This window comes from Erigeron canadensis, chromosome 3 (genome assembly GCF_010389155.1).
Source record: "Erigeron canadensis isolate Cc75 chromosome 3, C_canadensis_v1, whole genome shotgun sequence".
NCBI classification, from domain to species: Eukaryota; Viridiplantae; Streptophyta; class Magnoliopsida; order Asterales; family Asteraceae; genus Erigeron; species Erigeron canadensis.
The window spans coordinates 26,925,290-26,947,166 of record NC_057763.1 but is presented as its reverse complement, the minus strand read 5'-3'; the positions used below and the strand labels follow the sequence as shown (position 1 = coordinate 26,947,166).

General features: G+C 32.9%; 2 protein-coding genes and 1 non-coding gene across 3 annotated transcripts; 2 read left to right on the top strand and 1 right to left on the bottom strand.

Moving 5' to 3' along the window:
* Positions 1 to 1,118: 1,118 nt before the first annotated feature.
* LOC122592058 (serine/threonine-protein kinase SRK2A-like) lies at positions 1,119 to 5,387 on the bottom strand. The gene is made up of 10 exons (XM_043764269.1): positions 5,163 to 5,387; positions 4,941 to 5,063; positions 4,613 to 4,687; positions 4,003 to 4,104; positions 3,848 to 3,901; positions 3,682 to 3,774; positions 3,512 to 3,604; positions 2,983 to 3,087; positions 2,796 to 2,894; positions 1,119 to 1,707 (listed from the first exon to the last, which is right to left on the bottom strand). The coding sequence occupies exons 2-10, from the start codon at positions 5,058 to 5,060 to the stop codon at positions 1,384 to 1,386; spliced, it is 1,065 nt and encodes a 354-aa protein (XP_043620204.1). The 5' UTR covers positions 5,061 to 5,063; positions 5,163 to 5,387; the 3' UTR covers positions 1,119 to 1,383.
* A 3,066-nt stretch (positions 5,388 to 8,453) lies between these two features.
* LOC122592604 (transmembrane 9 superfamily member 1) lies at positions 8,454 to 14,441 on the top strand. The gene is made up of 12 exons (XM_043764879.1): positions 8,454 to 8,625; positions 9,912 to 10,104; positions 10,196 to 10,300; positions 10,706 to 10,723; positions 10,810 to 10,904; positions 10,997 to 11,149; positions 11,274 to 11,408; positions 11,487 to 11,653; positions 12,320 to 12,414; positions 12,498 to 12,871; positions 13,345 to 13,618; positions 14,121 to 14,441. Exons 1-12 carry the CDS (start codon positions 8,536 to 8,538, stop codon positions 14,186 to 14,188), a joined length of 1,767 nt encoding a protein of 588 aa, XP_043620814.1. The 5' UTR covers positions 8,454 to 8,535; the 3' UTR covers positions 14,189 to 14,441.
* A 580-nt stretch (positions 14,442 to 15,021) lies between these two features.
* TRNAR-UCG lies at positions 15,022 to 15,095 on the top strand. The gene has a single exon. It is a non-coding gene; the product is annotated as a tRNA-Arg (tRNA).
* Positions 15,096 to 21,877: the final 6,782 nt, after the last annotated feature.

The window sequence follows — 21,877 nt, the reverse complement described above, 5'->3', positions numbered from 1 at the left end:
GAGATGACTTGAACTTTTATAGTAACAAAATGATTACCCGTTATCCAAACCGCAAGTAAGTTTTCACGTTAGGGGTATTCGCGGTTTGGTTTTTAACCGGTTAAACTGTAAACCGAACCGTTTAAAAAACCGAAAAAATCCAAACCGTTTTTAAATTTGGTTTTGGGTTTGGTTTGTAACCGAAACTGAATTATATAATTGGTTTATGGTTTGGTTATGGATACATGATAATGAATTTGGTTAAACCGAAAAAACCGAATAATTAATATTATTATTATGTATTTTTAAAAATATTTAACACATATCTTTTTTATGGGTAATTATTAATGTATTTTTTACTTTTTAAGTCTATTTATTTATTAAATTAGCTTTTCTCGAAATTATAAAAATTCAAGTGACAAACAATGAAGAACTTGATGAATAATTTTTAATAATGATGACAAACAAGAGTTTAGTTGTTTCATTACTTTCTAAAACTAGTTTCTTTGCCGATGACTATGTTAATTATTTATCCATATTGTGTTTACACTCTAAATTTACTACTCTGGTGAAAATTGAAATTAGGAACCTATCTTAGTTGAACACAATTTAGACACAAAAAAATGGTGAATTTGTGTTTTTCATATTTGGTTTTCTCGGTTTTAAACCGAAACCGAACCGAATTGTAATTTGGTTTTTGGTTTGGTTTTTTATATTTTGAATTAGGTTTTGGTTTGGTTTCAGTTTTGAAAATTAAAAATAAAAAACCCGAAAAACCCGAACCAAATAAGCCGAATAACCAAAAACCGAACCAATGAACACCCCTATTTCACGTATCCGCATTGCGGATAGTGTTCCTTGGTTTCAAGTAGTAAGAAAAGGTACCCGCCTGCCCCTGTCTGCATCTCAAGAACTAGGATTAACAACATTGACACCTTTCTGCTGTTTGTAGATGTTTTCTTTTCTTGATTGTAAAAAGATATCTAAATTTTTGCCCTGCCTAAGAGACAGCATACAGAGTCGGTACAAATTACAAAGAGCTTGAAAATTCAGTTGTAAATTTAACTAATGCTAGAAGCCAAGAATCAAAGAAACACGAACCATATCATGACCATGTTATATGCAATAGAAGTCACATATAGCAGCCTTAAAACGAGATCAAACATTTTTATCGATTAGTAATACTAAGGTCTTTCAACAATACCAAATTTACCCCAAGGACCGGCATTTCTGGCTTCCATAAAACACAAAAATTCAATGACTCAAACCAGATATCAGTATACAACAGCATCAAGTCATCAACACACCTAAATATTCTCACACGGCAAGATGTCGTAGAGATTTACATACTTTGCTTATTAAGCTCCCTGACTCTTTTTACAAACTTAAAACATAGATAACTTTTCAGGTGAGACATACTTCTCCACTTTGATGAGCTTCTTTGACCCTTTTGTCATATTCATCTTCATCATCCTCGGCGTCATTCTCACCGGCTTCTTTGTCGTCATCGTCTTCTTCTTCCTCGCCCCACCCGAACCCTCCAATAGAACGAGAAGCTGCAGGAGGGGACCTTGCTTCTTCAACAATTTTCATGATTTCCTCTACACTTTGTGGTGAAAATGTCGGGTTTTCCTTCCTGTAGTACACGGCTTGAGCAGCTTCGGTCAATTCCCTTGGCAGATTCTTCAGGAACCATGAGTGGCTTTTGATGTCTTTTAGGCTAATCCTCTATGCAAAAGGGAACAGTAATAAGTCAAATTTTACGCACTTTGTGTTATCAAAAGTCAAAACACACAAGAAGGCAAAGTTAGCAAATGCTAGTCAACTAAAAGATCTGGCAGTAAAATGCAGCGATACAAAGATATGGAGTTGTATTGAGAAGTTAACCACCGGAGTAAATCAATGCTGAACATCTAATATTTTAACTAAAGGTGGCAAATTTTGACCCATTGATATGTAATTGGGTCGATTTGGGTCAAATTTATCTATAACGGGTAACCCTAAATTTTTCAAAAATATTAACTTAAAAAAAACAGATCAGATGGGTCGAGAGGTCAAAGTCGACAAAGGTGTATTTAAGCCAACAGAAACTTTGACACACTATTAAGTTCATAGTATAATAACTCGTCAAAACATATATATTTGAAATCTTATTTAATAGACTAAAAACCTATAAAAATTACTAAATATGGTTCCAAAATGACAAAAAGTTCATGAGTTAGACCTACCAAAACAACGCCAACTACTATAACTTACTCGTTTTTAACAAGGAACTCAACCTGTCCGCCTATTTTGACACCTCTAACATAAATAAAATCAAGTATTGGAAATTCATATAAACTAGAATAAAATATACCAAATGAGTGTCCTAATTCATTTTGTCTGTTTACTATTTGATATTGTACACCTAATTTAAGGAGATGCAGCAAAGAGACATAAAGATGGGGCCCACATACAGATAAACGTTGCAAACAGAAGACAAAAAAAAAACTCATGAAGTCATGATAGTCAAAGAAGTTCACTTAAGTCACACATTAAACAAAGATTAATAGTTTGTTATATAAACAGGGAACAACTTGGCATATTGCATAATGTTTCAACTCTGACTTTAAGTGTGAACAAAGTAAAGCCATTTGACATGTTGACTTTTATTTTGCAAGTTCCGTAACTAAGAAATGAGAAGTGGACATTGGACAATGCACTAAATCATTGATCAAATCCTCAATCAAAGACTTCATGTTTTAAGAAGCTAAAACAACTTGGAGTTATTAAATATATATAACGAGTTCGGTATAGATGTATCGGTATATACGTACCCTGGAAGCACTGGCGACGAATATCCGAGAAAGAAGATGTTTGCACTCTTGAGAAATGTGAACATAGTCGGGGATCTTATATTGCACAGCCATAATTCGCTGCCAAAACAAAAATCAAAAGACAACGTCATCATACATAAGAAAAGTTACAGTAATAATTAATCAGAAAGAATTTTTTTTAACTTACTTGGATAGTCTTCCTAAAATTTTTAGGATCTTCTTGGTCTTCAAAAGGGTATGCTCCCACGAGCATAACATAAAGTGTCACTCCACAAGACCACACATCAGCCAACTGAGGATAAACAAAAATCAAAATACTGCAAAGCCTTATTGATACATGTAGAAAATAAGCATACAGAATTCAAACCAATCTTTGTAATGAGAATAAGAAATTACATCAACAAAGTAAGCCATGGCCTAAAAGAAATATTTGATGAAAATAATGTTTAGACGTGTTTAAGCTGCTTAAAGTTTTTGGTGTTTAAAATAAGGAAAAATTCCGATTAACTTGCAGAATTCTTATATTTGAAAATGGTTCTTTGAATATTAGCAGCTAATCTAAATCACTTTTCTCAAACAAGAAAAGCGGATGATTGAGACTTCAAGTTGTAAATAAACACCGGAATTTTAAATATTGAAATGTACAAAGAAGAACCATATTTCATCTCAAAATTCAAACAATGTTTTCATTCTATATGACAGCTTATAACTTTTACCTTGCCATCATACTCTCTACGAGAAAGAACCTCCGGGGCAATGTATGCAGGAGTTCCAACTGTGGATTTGGGTCTCGAGTGAAGCAGAGATGACTGAAAAACGTCACACTATTAGCATCTGGATACATATATTTACAAGTTCGCCTCAAATTCAATAGATAATAGAACACCTTTGAGTAGCCAAAATCACAGATTTTCAGGCGCGGTGCAGGGCTTCCATCTAATAGAGTGTTCTCGAGCTTCAAATCTCTATGGCATATTTGCTGCAGAACGTTGATACATAGTATTAACCTTCAACATTTATTTTGAGAGTTCATCATTGATAAAGCTGCTTACCATGAAATGGCAGTAGTGAACTCCTGATATAAGCTGTTGGAAGAAGTATCTAGCCTGTAATTTTTGACAGATAGCATCAAGATATATGAACATTATAAGCTAACTTTTAATATTTTGACTGTATATCTTAAGGGATTTGTGCCATTGAAACAAACCTCGTCTTCGCTAAATCTTCCAGCATTGCAAATCCTATCAAAAAGTTCACCTCCCGCAGCATACTCCATGACAATAGCAAGGTGGGTGGGAGTCAGCACCACCTATGAGCATCAGCATGATTATAAGTTCATAATCCAAAGTTACCATTATATAGGATAAGGGAAAATAGGCTGGTAGGCAGGTCGTTTAACTGCGTCAAACATGTAACTTTTAGCGCAGGTTAAAACAGGTTGATTGACTTGACCTGGGCACGTTTGCTCCCAAATTAAAACTTTGATAAATAACTCGCGTGTCAAATATGATTACAATAATTATACTATTTTGATAAACATCATATCTCAGATAAATGAATTAAGAGGTTTATACACTAAAAATACACTTTTGGTAACTTTCAACCCATTTGATCAACTCTCTTCAAGTAAATTCCTGTTAGGAAACACAACATAACCCAAATCGACCCACCCAACAGTAACAGGGTCAAAATTGCCACACGTAGACTATATCATTTATTATAAAACTTTGTATTTCCCATGGGACCATAGAAGTACTTGTATTGTGAGGTAAGAATACTCAAATATCAACCGCAATAAGCAAAAAAAGGCTGCTTACCTCTTTAAACCGAATAATATTAGGGTGTCGAAGATATCTGTGATTAATAATTTCTCGAGCAACATTCTCATCAATCTACAACGACAAAACAAAAGAACATATAGCAGCTTCAAAATTCAGCCTATGTGTCATCAATACATCCAAATTAGTAAAACACAAACTCACTTTTATATATAGATAAAGAAATCATCATAAGTGGGCCATATATATAATCAACAACCAAATTCCAACTAACAATCATAAAGTATGTTAAAACAATTCCATCATGCAAAATCCTACCAATAACACAAAGATAAATTAATTTATTATAATAATATTATATATATACCTTATGCCCTCTTTCTATATATTTCATAGCAACAAGTTCTTTTGTAACTTTGTTCCTCATCAACCTTGCAACACCAAAATTCCCAGATCCTATATCCTTCACAAGCTCATACTTTTCCATTTTCTAACCAAAAATAAAACAAATACATATTAAAAAAAAAACAATATCTTCTTATAAATACAAATAATTATGTACCAAAAAAACTTATATATAAAAAATTACCTCAAATTTCTTCAAAATGGGAATATGGGTTTTTTAGATAATAAATTAAGAAACAATTACACGAATTTTCAGGTTCAATTCATTGTTGATATTATAATTTTCACCATGAAAACAAGAAACCCCAACTTATTCAAGAAATCCAATTTGGTGATGAGATTGTGATAAATTTCAGAAATTGATTAAAAATCTTATATGGGTTTTTGTTTAATTGTTATAAAATGGAAACTTTATTGAAATGAAAATTACTGAAAGAAAATAATTAAAAAGTTATTTTTATTATTATGAATTATGAAAGAAACATGCAAAAAAAAGGGGAATCTTTGAATGTGAGAAAATATGCAATCAGAAATTGTGTTTGTTTATGGATTTATCACTTTTCAGATGGAGAGAGAGAAAATGACATTATTATGGGTATATCTAAAAATAGATAGATATAGATATAGATATTTTGAAGTTTCCTGGAAATGGTGAAACAAGGGATAGGGAAGAAGACAAAAACAAGAAGGGATTGAATCGGAAGATTGTTGTTCTACAAGGGTTGTAAGTAAAATATTGGGATTATAGTACAAGTTTGTATGCATGACGTATATGTATATGTTGGTGTCGGTGATTGACTTTTAAGGTTTTGGTCGCTGGTGATATGAAAGCACTCAAGGGAGAGGATTCCAGTTACTTTAACATAGACTTGTTCTTTACCCTTCATTAAAAATTAAGGGACAAGATTCAAAAACAATTTGAGTTAAGTTAGAGAAATAACTTAAAAGAATTTCTTTCCATTTAAATAAATGAGAAAATTATACTTTTAGTACCTCAAGTTGACAACTTTTGCACTTTTAGTCTCTAACTAAAAAAATTGCAGTTTTCATACCTAAAGTTTTGTGTTTTTTTCAATTTTGATACCACGTTCATACGGCGTTAATTTTTGCCATTAACGCCCTCATGTGACAAACACGTGAGGGGTATTTTAGTCTTTTGTCCCTTCTTTTTGAGAAAATTACACTTTTGATACCTCAAGTTGTCAATTTTTTCACTTTTGACAAACATATTTTTATTACACTCTCCAATTTTCATCTCACATATTAGCATCTATCAAACAACACACACTCAAAAATCAACACACGTGATTTTTTTTTTTACGGCTCTTAAAAAAACACCCAATTGTGTGTATCAATTCTTTAAATATTATATGTTGTTGGTGTAATTACGGGTGATGGTGGAGGAACTGAATGCATTGGTGGATCGATGGCCGGAAAAAACTCATGTCGTCGGAATACGCACCCACCATCGATCTCTTTTCTTTATATTATTGAAAACACTTTCACCCTTAAATTACCCTATTCTTCGATCGGAATATGTTACAAACGAAATTTGATTGGAATCTGGTACAAACGAGATCTAAACGGAATCAGTTACAGATGAATATATTTGTTACGGACGCGATTAGATCGGAATATCTAGCTAAGGTGGAGGTCGTGGTGCCTGGTGGGGAAGGAGATAGTCGGTAACCCTTTCTGGTGGTGTAGGATTCATATAAGAGATTTGAATTTGTTTACGCATGTTTATGTATTGGATTTGGTATGGTATAGAGATATAGGTATACATGGATATATGGATGATCGCAATGTGTGTTGATTTTTGAGTGTGTGTTGTTTGATAGATGTTAATGTGTGAGATGAAAATTGGAGAGTATAATAAAAACATGTTGTCTACTTGAGGTGCCAAAAGTGGAAAAATTAACAATTTGAGGTATCAAAAGTGTAATTTTCTTAAAAAGAGGGGGGTCAAAAAACAAAAATACCCCTCACGTGAGGGTGTTAACGAAAATTAACGTCGTATGTAAGTGGTACCAAAACTGAAAAAAAACACAAAACTTTAGATTTGAAAACTGCAATTTTTTGAGTTGGAGACTAAAAGTGCAAAAGCTGCCAATTTAAGGTACTAAAAGTGTAATTTTCTCTAAATAAGCAAACAAACAGATATTACCGGCATAAAATTTTTACGAGCAAGTCATGATAAGTATCCGATATAATTTTAGGACAAGGTGTTCATTAATACAGTGTCCAGTTTTTCGTTAATTTTGTTAATTTAGGGCGTCAAACAAAACGGACGGAATATTAAAATTAAAATTTTCATGTTAGTTTGTTTAACTCAACGAACATGAACAATCCAATTTTCTTAATTAAGAAACATAAATTTGGGTTCATGTTTGTTTCATCTGTGTTTATTTAATGTAAATGTAAGAATACAAATAAACACTCATTAAAGGATCTTAATCTTTTAAAAGCACGTATTAGACATGCTTTATATAGTTATTATAGTAAATACGAGTAATAAAGTAGGTGATTTGTTTAAATAAGGTTGATAGTTAGGGCTCCCAGTTTAATGCTATTATATTAGAAATATTATTATTAGGTTTTTATTAGTTTTAAACTTAAAAGATTCAAATTTAAATTAGGACTACAATATGAACATATATTCTTTCATCATTCTTTTTAAAAATCTAAGCTATTTTGTTTTTCTCGTACAAAACTTTACAAGTCTCCATTATGATTATGGTTATGGAATTCAAATTTATAATAGATTAGTTGATTATCCATTCTTTGAATTCTCATTTCTTACTTTCTTGTTATGCAATTTTTTCTCTATGTCTTACAAACGCATATATCTATATTACTTTATAAAAATTATTATACTCTTCCTCCTAACAATTTCCAACAGTCTTTATTATAAAAATGTATCTATGCAAAATGGTCATTCTACCCTTAATGAATTACGAGTAATTAATTCTCTCTTTTTTGTTCATTGAATTAGATATCTTCACTTAATATAACTATAATACCCTTAATGAAATTGACCATCAATTCCTAAAATATTACACTACCCTTTTGCATTGATTATTTTTATAACAATAACGTCACACCACCACCACTGCCAACTGCCGCCGCCACCACCACACCGCCGCTATCACCATAACCACCGCATTGCGCGGGTAGAATGTTAGTTACTTATGTTAACTAAAATTGCCAATGCAATTAGAGTAAAAAAGAAGTTTTTTTAAGCTAAAACTAAAAAGAATAAACATGATAGTTATTTTATCAATTTAAAAATAGTTTATTTTATAAAATTGAGTATGGAGATTTCAGTACAAAGTTTGTTTCTATAAAAGCCAGAAAAATTAACTTTATAATATTTTAAATATTTTTTACACGCACAGAAAAATTAGTCTCACAGTCTCATTAAAAAAGAAATTTATACACTACTAGTGCGTGTTTTATTTCGAAAGTCAGAAAAATAAAATAAAATAAAATCACACCATACTATTTTTCTAAACAATCATTGCCGTTAGATCCAAAATCCAATCGCCGGCGCTCCGATGTGTTCCTCCGCCACTCTCTCCGTCGCTGTCACCACCTTGCTCCTTTTCATTTCCTCGCCGGCGTTCGCTTCAGATTATGATCATAAGGTTATGTAACACCTCAACCCCAATTTTGACTTCTAAATTACTTGCAGTATTTTTTAAACAATTTAATCTATATTTACACTTTTGGGATTATTTTTTTTTTAGTTTTTGAGCAATTTTACTGATAAAGTTTAGGTCTTGATTATAGTGTCAGGGTTTACTGTGTATGTTATATATATATATACACACACACACACACACACAAATAATGCCATAATGCAAGAATGTAGTAGGATTTTATTATGATTTTATGAAAAATGAAATACATGAAGATATTTGTAACTCAAATATATGCTTTATATAATCATATGGGGACTCGAGCTTACTTTGTGAAACCGCGGTGATCGTATCCTGACTGCATTGTATTTTCATGTATGTTGACTGTAAAGTATAATAAAATCGTCTGGTATTTAAAATCCTATAGGCTCGAATGCTTGATTCGTTTGACTGGAAAGAAGTAAAAACTTAGACTTGTGAAGCTATAGAATTAGCCTTGATAGTTCATAGCTCTACCCACCCGGCTACCCTTTCTTCGGTTAGAGGGTATTTGGCGCATAGCTTATTGGAGCTTACTAGAGATTTTCGTAATGTATTTTTTAAAGCTCAAATTCCCGAGCTTTCTTGGTTTACAAAACTTTAAAGAGATTATTGTCTTATTGAGAAAGTAAGCTACCAAACTGTAGTCTTATGCTACTAAATCATAAGCTAGTAAATTCATAAACCATAAGCTAGTTGAAGTAGTTTCTAGAGAAGAGCTCGAGCTAATGTAAAATATAAATAACCTAAATCCCCTTCTTTATTCGCATTTCACATATTGGGTTATATTTGTTTGTTATTTTGTGTTTTCAACTCAACCTCCAATCACTTTTTTGAACATGTTGGTACTTGGTACAAACAAATGCTTCATGTACAGGCCATAAACAAAAGCTCCAACTACAAGCTAATTTTGCCAGGCAAAGACTCGTTACATTTTTTAATGAGTTTGTTGCTTACTTATTTGACAGTTGACACCTTGGTAAAAGTTATTTTTTTCTGGGTTCTCTTGGCTTTTCAGGGGTTCTCTTGGCCAAGGTATTTGTCCTTGGTTAGCTAGTTGATATACATACAATGTATATGTATCTACATAAGCTCACGTGTGTATATGACCGTGTATGTAGTTATTTACTCTTGGATTTGGATTTATATGTAATGTAACTAATTTGAAGGAATCTTATCCTCGACTATATGTTCTTTTCATTCTTGTCAAACTGGTTAGCTTCTATTTTGAATCCGTGCTGTTTATTTTGCAGTACCAAGCAGATGATGTGGTTGACCTTTGGGTGAATAAAGTTGGGCCTTATAATAACCCACAGGAAACATATAATTATTATGTCCTTCCATTTTGTCGCCCACCTGGTCATGCTGGGCACAAATGGGGTGGTCTGGGTGAAGTATTGGGTGGAAATGAGCTAATTGATAGTCAAATCGATGTCAAGTTTCAAAGTATGCAGATATGCTCAATTCTTGTGTCATTCTTGTTGAAATTGTTGTAGTGACATATTAATGCTTACATGACGTATATATTCTTTGGCAGAGAATGTGGAAAAGGATACTATTTGTGAGCTCGTACTAGATGAACCAAAGGTCCTGCAGTTTAAACAAGCTATTGAGAATAACTATTGGTTCGAATTTTTCATGGGTATGCAATTCTTTGTGTTTTCGAGATGTGGTTATATGCATTACCAGGCAGTCTCTGTTGTATTTATATTCTGCTGGTTTGTAATGTATTCCTGCATTTTGGGTTTTCCATATCTGAGTCCTATCTTCATTGCATCACACAAATAAATAGGAGCTTTGGTCACTTCATTTTCTTTTTGACCGTTTAAATGGGACCCACAAAAGGGATGGCTAAATGACCAAAATGTTTAGCTATAAATCCTAAAATGTTGACCACAATCTTGAAATCTAATTTTTTAAACTATAGTAATTACTGACTTTTATGCCTTCATATGCTTAAATAACAATCTTGTTGCAAATATTTATTTTGTAATCTGCACTCCTGATCTCATTTTTCTTATCGTTGATGTGCTGAATGCGGATCCAGATGATCTACCACTGTGGGGTATGTATTCATCAAACTCTATCTATATTAGTCATTAGTATCTTTCAAACAAATTTTTTTATTTGGCGTTTTTACTGGTCTTATAGGTTTTGTTGGTGAGCTAAATTCTGATAGGAATAGTGATAACAAGCATATGCTGTTCACACATAAAAACATTACTATAAAATACAACAAAGATAAGGTCTGACACTCTGACTTTCTTCATTTGATCAGTATTAATGATGGATCCTATTGTCACCATGCTTTTAGACTCATGGTTTGTTCCTCCTGTAGATCATACATGTTAATCTTACCCAAGAGAACCCAAAACCTTTGGAAGTTGGGAAAAAGTTAGACATGACATATTCAGTCAAGTGGAGTGAAACTAACATCACATTTGGTCGCCGTTTTGATGTTTACCTGGATTACCATTTTTTTGAGCATCAGGTGAACTTTTTTCTCCTTTTCTTGCAGCCTTAACTTCTTTTCAAACTTGCAATTGTATTTTTCACTACCTGCGATTTGATGATACATTCATTACAAGGTTTTAAGTCACTATGTTGTCATGCAGATACATTGGTTCTCCATATTCAATTCATTTATGATGGTTATCTTTCTTACTGGACTGGTTTCAATGATACTCATGCGCACTCTCAGAAATGACTATGCCAAGTATGCACGGGAAGATGATGATCTTGAAACTTTGGTAAGACATTGGGTGGTCATAGTTTCCACGTGTTAGTGATCGATATGCACCAGTTCTTGATTTTTTTTTGTTTTTCAGGAGAGAGATGTAAGTGAAGAATCTGGTTGGAAACTTGTTCATGGGGATGTTTTCCGCCCCCCTCGCAATATGGTTTTGTTGTCGGCTGTTGTTGGTACAGGTGCCCAAATGGCAGTATTGATACTTCTTGTCATCTTGCTTGCAATTGTTGGAATGTTGTATGTCGGGTACGTGATAAGATTCGCTTTAAAAAAGTGAAATATACATGTCAACAAATCGTAAGTATGCTATATATTGCAGTTAGGCATCTGCTACCACCAGAAGAGGCAGTTTTGGTCCATTTATTCAAAATGGGTTGGTTTGGATTACATTTCGACTCCATCGGGTTGGATGGGTCAATTTAAAATTTGGCTATAATTGAATTTGGCAATTGGTTTAGGTTCGTCCAAAGTATTGCTCAAATGTGTTAAATCTCCTAAATCGATGTATATAACCAAGATACTATCTTGATAGTATTTAGTGCATTAGTTATTTGTAAGATGCGATAACGTTGGCCCAGAAAATTTTGACATGTCATGGTTCAGCTTATTATGATCCACAACGAAAGTGCTCGTTTCAACCACCTCTAGCCATGAAACACTTAGGTCTCACAGTGATCCACTCTGACCTACTGCAGCCCTTCTGTGGCAAATTGTGATACTCTTGTTTATCCTAGGGTCCAGTTTTAAATTATTCATTGAAAGATGGTGATTATATATTTTGCATTCATCTTAAAAATTTTATATAAAAATGTGAAAAAAATCATTAAATGTTTATTATATGATGCCTCTGTTGATGTTATGTTTTTGTAGAAAGTTGTTGAGCTGTAATTTCTAGTATTAACTTATGTTCAGGAGAGGAGCTATCGTCACAACATTTATAGTCTGCTATGCTCTTACCTCTTTTGTTTCTGGCTATGTGAGTGGTGGGATGTATTCGCGCAATGGTGGTATGTACCTCATATCATGGCATTGTCTATCTACCCCCAGGCAAACTTTTATAGTAATGTTAAAACTTTGTGTTATTGAACAGGGAAAAATTGGATAAAGTCGATGATCTTGACAGCTTCGCTTTTCCCATTTTTATGCTTTGGGATTGGTTTTGTTCTAAATACAGTTGCTATATTTTATGGGTCTCTAGCTGCCATTCCATTTGGCACAATGGTGGTTCTTTTTCTTATATGGGGTTGTATCTCTGCCCCTCTTTCTCTTTTTGGTACGGTTGTGGGAAGGAACTGGAGTGGTGCTCCAAACAACCCATGTCGTGTGAAGACCATTCCTCGCCCAATTCCTGAAAAGAAATGGTATCTCACTCCGTCGGTAGTATCGATAATGGGAGGACTGCTACCTTTTGGTAGTATCTTTATTGAGATGTACTTTGTATTCACGTCCTTTTGGAATTACAAGGTACCCTCTAATCTGTATACATCATATCTAGTTATCTACCCATGTATGCACTATCAGGTTGAGTGTTAATACAACACGGTTCCTATTGGGTGTGTGTGGTCAAGTTTGATACACTATACAGTTGTATTGATATATCATATATGGTCTCTAGAGATGGGAAAATGGGTGGATTTGGGTAACTGGTCTAAATGAAACCGGGTTAAAACCAGTGTGTTTTTTGTATTAACCAAAACACATCATAATGGGTTGACTTGGAACACCTTTTCCTCAGAAATCTTAATTTTAGTGTGTCAAATATGATCACAACTATTGTATTCTATGAAATGAGTAACGAAGTTTGAAGATTAAGTTTTCACTTTTATCTACCCGGTTGACCCATTTTATCTACCGTTATTAATCTTTGATGTTTCACCTCAAATCCGAGCTGTAAAATCTCTTCCAATTCTTTGTTTCCTTTTCATTTTCTTTTACAGGTGTACTACGTCTATGGCTTTATGCTACTTGTTTTTATCATTCTCGTCATTGTTACTGTTTGCGTTACAATCGTGGGAACATACTTTTTACTAAACGCGGAGAATTACTACTGGCAATGGACTTCATTCTTCTCTGCAGCCTCTACAGCTATTTATGTGTATTTGTATTCAATATATTACTACTACGTAAAGACTAAAATGTCTGGGTTTTTCCAAACCAGCTTTTACTTTGGATATACAGCCATGTTCTGCCTTGGCTTAGGAATTCTCTGTGGTGAGTTTTATCTCTTTATCATACTTAGTTTTTTGTTTGTGTACTCCCTCCAATGATAGTTATAGAATCCTATTCTTTATATATACAACTTATGAAATCGTAATACTTGATGTGAATTTCGTCATTACAGAGGTGGCAAAACTGAAGGGTTGGGTGACTGGTCAAAATAGTTTTTTTTTTTTATGCGAGTCAGGGGTGAGCTTACCGAAACCTATGTCCAGGTTTTTTGTTGTTATAGCAAGTGTGGATATGGAAACTTTGGTTACAAATCATTATTTTTATTTCAGTAAAAGGTAAATTAGTTATAGTAAAATGATTTAGGAGGCTGCATGCTTCAAAGGTAGACTTTGAACAGCTTTTGACATGCTTGACTGGTTTTTTCATCGGCTACACTCTTGAATTTGACCAGTGAGAGATAGATTACAACCCTCTTTCACTGTGTTAACGCGTTGAAATTTCTGCCGCTGCATATCTAATAATTGGGACTCTTTCATATTTTCAGGAGCGGTTGGTCATTTGGGCTCTAACCTTTTTGTAAGAAGGATCTACCGAAACATCAAATGCGACTAGAACCCTTTTGTAGGAAGAACACTCGCAGCGGATTCCTGGACTTTTTGTACTTTATTACCATACTAAAGTTTGAAGCCTTCCGTCATGTATTGATACAAGAATTTAAAACGGGCGATTCACAATGTTGGGTAGCAGTTAATGTATGTAACTCTTGAGGAATAGGGGAAGCTTGTTAAATTTTTTCCTTCTTTTAATGGGATGTAGAGGAAAGATACCTTAATTTAGAGAAATGCGGAGATTGTTTTGTTATCAAGATGCAATAGCTTTACAAAGGAAAAGTCACACGAAGTCTCTGAATTCTGATTTATTGGGGATTAAAACCCCAATGTATGGTTATTTGACTATTTCTACAATGGGTATTGTTTCTGATGTTACTCAATGTTTTTTTTTTAAATCGTATGTAAAATCATAGTCTGTTCAGTTGCATGGTATTTAGTTATTTACGCTCCCAACCTGCCTTTTGGTTGTGTTTTCCTGTTTGGCTTGTTTTGTGTCCTGCCTTTAAATTTGATATCTGTTGAGTGAACCAAACGGCCTTGGCCTGATGGTTATCGACCTAAACCCCCTAACCAAAATGTTCCATGTTCAAGCTCCACTTTGTTACAATGTGCGGAAAACCGAAAGTAGTAGAAAGTATGGAATACATTACTTGTTCGCATTCCTAGCAAATTAATAGCCAAAAACAAAGTTAATCATTTTGCATTCCATCCATTTGAAACACCTTTTCCTGTATTATAAGATTGTTTGCAACTTTGTTGGTTGTTTCAGTTTTTTTTTTTTTTTTTTAAACAAGCACTCTCTATATAATTTCTGTATGAACTAATAACAAAGTGGACCGCATAGCGCAGTGGATTAGCGCGTCTGACTTCGGATCAGAAGGTCGTGGGTTCGACTCCCACTGTGGTCGGTTTTTTTAAGTAAATAATTTTTCCCTAATGATTATTATTTTTTTTTTTTTTAAAAAAAAGGCCACATTTACTATCCCAAGGGGTTATACAGAAGCAAATCAATACTTATACTTGAATTTAACTGATCAAACTTTCCACATTCCGTTATGAATAATTACAATATTTCTTAACTTATTATATTATATCTCATAATAAACTCATAAGAATTCATGCTCGTACAAGAGTTAAGATCAAATATAACTTCAAGAAGCTTTGACGAAATTAAAGGTATGTAATAGTAAATTTGGAAACAAAGAAGATTTGTCAAAGTGGTTGTCAATATGGAGTTTGTTTAACTATTGGGAAATGATATGCTCAATCTAATGAGTGGAAAGAAAAGGAATCCATAGTCTTCTGTAGTCTGTACATCTTGCAAATGATATGCATTATGGACTCGATTTTGAGCTTTTGAGCAATAAATAAAATAAACAAGCAGAGTCTATAATTAGGCATCAAATAGACTAAAAACTAAACAAATTTGACACCATAATTTAAAATTTTGAACAAGTATCTGGTCTTATATTGATACCTCAAAGAACTACATACGAGAACTCGACAACAGAAACTCGTAAAATTCATACAAACCGACACAGCTCAAATACAACAGAACATTATAGTCAAGTGGAGTCGAGTACATATTTTCGACACATGGTATTTGAATATATTTAGCTTCTCACTAGTTTGGCTACTATTTTTTATTTTCTCGACTCCCGTTCAACACCAATGTCACAAATGTTGCCATGTTGGATATCAAGCCCCTTTCGTGTTTTTCTATTTACTGAATGTGTTACAAGAAAGATGATAAAGAAGTTAAGTAAGCTAGCTTTTGTTTGCAGAAATAAAATTAGTTGTGCCTTCGTTCATAAACTAATGGCTAGTATATGTAGCCAAAAAATTCAAGACACGTGACCCACTAAATAAAACACTACCTAAAGAACCAGTTTTCATGTGTAACTTACACCAACAAAACGGGTTAATAAAGACTCAATTCTTCCTAAAATAAAACGTGCTAATAATCTCTGGAAATATACTCGACTTAACAACCAACTACTAATAAATCTTTTTTTTTTTTTTTTATCCCTTTGTAATTTAACTTTAAACATATCAAAACAAAAGATATATACAAGTAGTAAAAACTTTTATTTGTTCGAGCAATTAAGCTTGATTTGTCATTGTGATTTCACTAACAACCTACTTTAAACATGTTATTTCAAATTCAATGATCGAAAAAGTTAATTCATGTTTCAACAACTTGACCAAAGGACTCAGCGACTCGCGAACGATAAAGAAGAATTTAGAAATGTTTTATTTCTTCATTTCCGAAGAGGCCAGAAATTTATGGGTGAGTAAGGCAATGAACAAGGTTTATCAAAGCAACGTTGGTTGAACAATATTTTTCTACGGGGAAACATCACACCCCTTATACAACCTGGGAGCACTATTTCGACTGGAGTAGACACATCAGTATTGCCCAGGTAATAATTTTTTGAAGAGGAAGATATAAGTCTATTGGAAGATCATGCTCTAACAAGGTTCATGGATGCAGAAAGATTTTTGGCAGTCAAGAAATTTAATGAACATGATACCACCAACTAGTGGAGGTGGTTGTTTTTGCTAGATATGTATAGTCTTGTGAGGTGTTGTAAGGTTTTGGTATTTGCGTCAGTGAAACTATTGGTTGAAAGTTTTTGGATTTTATGTGCCTCATTAGTTACGGGTACTCCAAACAACAAACTCTAATTTCACTTATGGAAATACCAAACTCTACAATACCTCAGAAGACTATACATATCTCGCAAAAACAACCTGTCCCCACTTATTGATGGTATCGTCTTCATTAAGATTCTTAACTGCCAAAATTCTTTTGCCTCCACCTTGTTGGAGCATGATCTTCCAATAGGCTTATATCTTCCTATTTAAGATCTTCAAAAATCGTAACCCAATCAATATTAATGTGTCTACTCCAGTCGGAATAGTGTCCCAGGTTGTATAAAGGGTGTGATATGTCCCTGTACAAAAGTCTTGTTTCGCCACGTTGGTTTGATAAACTTTGTTCATTACTCCACTCACCCATAATTTTTTGGCTACTTCGGAAATGAAGACAAAAAACATCTCCAAGTTCTTCTTGATCGTTCTCGAGTGGCTGAATAGCGGGTCAATTTTGGTCAAGTTGTCAAAACATGAAGTAACTTTTTCGATCATGGAAATAACATGTTTAAAGTAAGTAGGTAGTAAGTGAAATCATAGTGAAAAATCAAGCTTAATTGCTCAGACACTCATATATATTTTTTGATATGTTTAAAGTTAAATCATAAAGAGATAAAAAAAAAAAAAAAAAAAACAATTCACCAAGTCTCCCACCTCCACCACCGCTTCACCTCCACTGCCACCAACTCCAACGACACCTCCACCGCCGCCAGTCATCGTCGCTGCCACTGCCGAGACTTTCCCGATTTCCCGTGTTTCGCTTTCGGCGGAGTATGTGTTGAATTCAGTGAGCTCATTTCCGGGAATGGTAAGGTATCTAAGCGACGGAAATCCACCGCGTGACGGTGGAATCTCACCAGAAAAGTAGTTTCCTTTGAGATGAAGGTGGAGGAGTGAGGTCAAGTTAAAAACACACGCCGGAAAAGTCCCACATCGCCGCCTCCCACAGTCCCACGCCGTCACCACCTCACTGTCGTTTTCGCATTTCTGCTGCCAGTGAACTCTGCTCGTCGAGTATATGACGAGTCACACCACCACTCTATTCTTCATTCACACAAGTTACAACCATTAATTACATATTTGCTCGAAAATCATCGGTTGCAGGTTTCCGACCACCATATACCAACCATAACTAACAACAACAACAACAACAACAATTCTACCTAACCCTGGGCGGGGTATGGGGAGCCATAACTAATAAGATTATTATTATTATTATTATTATTATTATTATTATTATTATTATTATTATTATTATTTATTATTATTATTTATTATTATTATTATTATTATATATAGGGTAGAGATCCAGAGAGAAGGTTCCTAAGGAGAAAATGGAAAGAAGGTTCATTTTTTATTTTTTTTAGTTTGTATTTTTGATATTTTTTCATTTTTTCCACTTTTTTCATTCTTTTTTTTAATTAACTCTATCCATAAAAAAATTTTTAAAAAAATTATTTTTTTTTCTAACCCGAGTTAATGAGTTATACATTTAAGGGTACGGTACGGGCTTTGCCCTTAAGGATATTAATAAGGGGTGACTGGTGGGAGTGATATATCATAGAGAGGGTGATAGGTCACATGGGTGATCGGTGATGGGATGACCTACCTAAGGGGCTTCGCCCTTAGCTATCATGGCTCTGCCATAGTCTGAGAGGCTTCGCCTACAGCTTATGAGCTACGCCCTTTGGAAAAAAAATATTTTTAAAAAATTTTTAAAATTTTTATATGAAATTGATTAATTAAAGAGAGAATGAAAAAAGTAAAAAAAGAAAAGAAAATAAGTTCAAAAAAAGATGCTAAAAAAATTATAAAAAAAAACGAGTCTTCTCTCCCTTCTCTCCTTAAGGTATTTGATCTCTATCCTATATATATATACTAGTGGTCAGGCCCGTCCAATGGACGGGTAGTCTCAAAATATATTAATCAAAGCTAAAAAAATTGGATTTCAAATATATTAAATAGATATATCGAAATCAACTTGAAAATTTGCTAGCTGAATAGTCACTCCATCGGTCAAAATACTCCAAAAATTATCCGCCCAACGAAGAAACATACGAAAATTAACTCCATATAAATATTGATTTCAGTTTACCCCTTTTTTTTCAACTTTAGTTAAATAAAAAATTTACAGTTTCTTATATTCTAAAAATGTAAACTATATATATAAAAGTATAATTAAATATAAATTAGGTTAAAGTGTAAATTGGTGATATAAAATCAAAAAGTGTAAGTTAATTATTTTAAATTGGGTTAAAGTGTAAATTGGTGATGGAAAACTAAAAAGTGTAAATTAATTGTTTTAAATTGGGGTTAAAGTGTAAATTGGTGATGGAAAACCAAAAAGTGTAAATTAATTTAGATTAATATTAAAAAAACTAGAGGATTAATAAGGAGGGAGAATTAGACTCAAGGAGGTGGATTAGGGGTGTCAAGTGTACCCCCAACCCCCTCTTTTGGTTATATTATATATATATATATAGGGTAACACTCTAGTGAGAACAGTTTTAAAATAAGAACGGTGAGAACACGTAAAAAACATCATTTTGATGCATTAAAAGTCCATAAAACTAACATAGTGCTTAACTAATTATCATTATTTAAGTGTATAACAACACATTGGCCTGTCAAAATCAAGAAAATCATGTTTTTTGTTTTGTGCATCCATCTTGGATGCATATTCTTCAAAATAATGCGTCCACAAAAAAACGTGATTTTTTCGATTTTGACGGATCAATGTGTTGTTAAACACTTAAATAATGATAATTAGTTAAGCAGTATGTTAGTTTTATGGACTTTTAATGCATCAAAATGATGCTTTTTAAGTGTTCTCACCGTTCTTATTTTAAAACTGTTCTTATTTTGATTATCCCCTATATATATATATATATATATATATATATATATATATATATAATAAAAAATAAACCTGATAACGGTAGATATGATAATGAGAGATTGAGCGGTAATTGATGAGGATGAAGATGCAATCATTGTGGATTATCCAAATTATTTCAAAAGCTTTTGTCTAAAATTTGTTTTTGGATTTTGTTTGTTATAGATAAGGGAAAAAGTTTGGTGGTGCATTTATTGATATAAACTGTAAAAGGCATAGAGTAAATATATGTATTGAAAACCATCCTGACAAAACGGTAGTGATGGTTTTTATTTGTTCTTTTTGTCTTTATTATTTCTTTTTGTCTTTATTATTTTACAAACATTTAGGAAAATAATATATCCTTCTAAATATTAGCCAAAAATCCTTCTAAAGGTATAAAAAAGTGACACGTGATATTCATTAATTTTATTTTTTAATCTTGCCCTTTGATTTTGCCACATGTCTCCATCTAGTAGTTAAGAGAATTTTTCCGCAACATTCATATAAAAGATTTTTGACTATATGTATGTTAAAATTAAGAATTTGTTCTAATTATTCACATTCACATAATAATAAGCTATAAATATATTAAAATTTAATGTTTAAGTATCTTATCAGTTGGTCAACATCATAATCAATTGGGAAGAGATAAATAAAGATAATAAGTGAATTATACATATCAAATTTTTATTATATAAATAAGATTATTAAGCTAAAGTTTTAAGATGATTAATCATTTTAATTTTTCTTAAATAATATTCGATAAAATGTATTAAAAGTAAACATTATAAATTTATTGTTAGCAAAAACTAAAACTAATAAAATCGCAACGAAGCACAAAGTTATTTTATTGTTTCATTCAATTCAATATTAAACTTTTAAAAGTACATAAACAATTTATTTAAGATATATATATGTACATGTATAATGTATAATTATTTGATCCGACTATGGTCCAATCGGTCTAACTAATAAAATATTATGAGACCGTTTCAGTGTTTGATTTGTTTTTTAAAACATTATTGATTATCAAAAAAAATAATATAAATAAATTAATGATAGATTTAAAGTATTATCTATACTTCTATACTACTCTATAAAACAAACTATCATTTTCTCTTTTAAGTAATTAAGATATTGAAATGATCATATCACCCATCTTCTTTATTCACTAATTTAAATATCTTCACCAATTGATCTATAATACCCTTAATAAAATGAATTACAACATAAATTCTCCAACCCTTAAAAAACCATATTAATTAGATCAATTACTTGACATTCATGTAACACCCATCATTTAAAAATAAGGATTTCCAAAAAACTTTTGCCTAACGGCGTCAAAGAAAGCGGAATTAAACTTTAAAAGTCCAAACCAGCAAAATCTGTTTGGTTTATTCGTTAAATGGTGTTACTAGCCATATCATCAAAATAAGTCTAAATGGAAATCCATCGGTTGCCCAACATTAAACAACCGAGCACATCATCAATACAGTCATTATTATCTAAACAATAAGCAAATGTCTAAAGCGAGCAGCCACTATGGGTAAACTATAACCAGCTTCAGATCATCTACCTATGCCTCACATCTTCTCACATCTACCTGCTCACTATTGTTGGACCTGAGGGCACAACACATTTTAAGAGTAAGTGTTAGCTAATGAATTAGCTAAGTAAGATAACACATAAGTTATGAAACGTTGTCCTTTAAAACATTATATAAAAGTCATATTAATCGTTAAGGCACACTATCATCAACATATCATCTCACATATCATAGCATCAACATCTTTCATATTAGGATGGGTCATCCTAAATGTGCCTAGTCATCTTTTGCATCATCACATATCACATTTGAACATCTTTATAATTGTGACAAAGTCACGCATCTCATATAACATATGCATCTCGTTAAGTGTGACATAAGTCGCACCCGACTAGATGAACCACCATTCAGTAGTACATCAATGTCGTTAAGGAATGGCAAGCCAATCCAGGAGTAATCCGTATGTTCAATGACAATGGGGTGGTAAGACCTCCCGTATTACTCTTCATGTTGTACCATGTTGCAAGGAGCCACCAAGCAACCACATCAACGCACTTAACCGGGCTAGGGCAAGTACGGGTTAAGCTTAACACTTTCACATCAAATTTACG

Excerpts from the sequence above, each read along its gene's own strand:
- LOC122592058 (XM_043764269.1), bottom strand. The coding sequence starts at position 5,060 with ATGGAAAAGTATGAGCTTGTGAAGGATATAGGATCTGGGAATTTTGGT. Across the intron at positions 3,088-3,511 it reads GTAGAGAGTATGATGGCAAG|TTGGCTGATGTGTGGTCTTG; the intron begins GTAAAAGTTATA and ends GTTTATCCTCAG. Across the intron at positions 2,895-2,982 it reads ATTTTAGGAAGACTATCCAA|CGAATTATGGCTGTGCAATA; the intron begins GTAAGTTAAAAA and ends TTGTTTTGGCAG.
- LOC122592604 (XM_043764879.1), top strand. The coding sequence starts at position 8,536 with ATGTGTTCCTCCGCCACTCTCTCCGTCGCTGTCACCACCTTGCTCCTT. Across the intron at positions 8,626-9,911 it reads CTTCAGATTATGATCATAAG|TACCAAGCAGATGATGTGGT; the intron begins GTTATGTAACAC and ends TTTATTTTGCAG. Across the intron at positions 13,619-14,120 it reads TGGCTTAGGAATTCTCTGTG|GAGCGGTTGGTCATTTGGGC; the intron begins GTGAGTTTTATC and ends TCATATTTTCAG.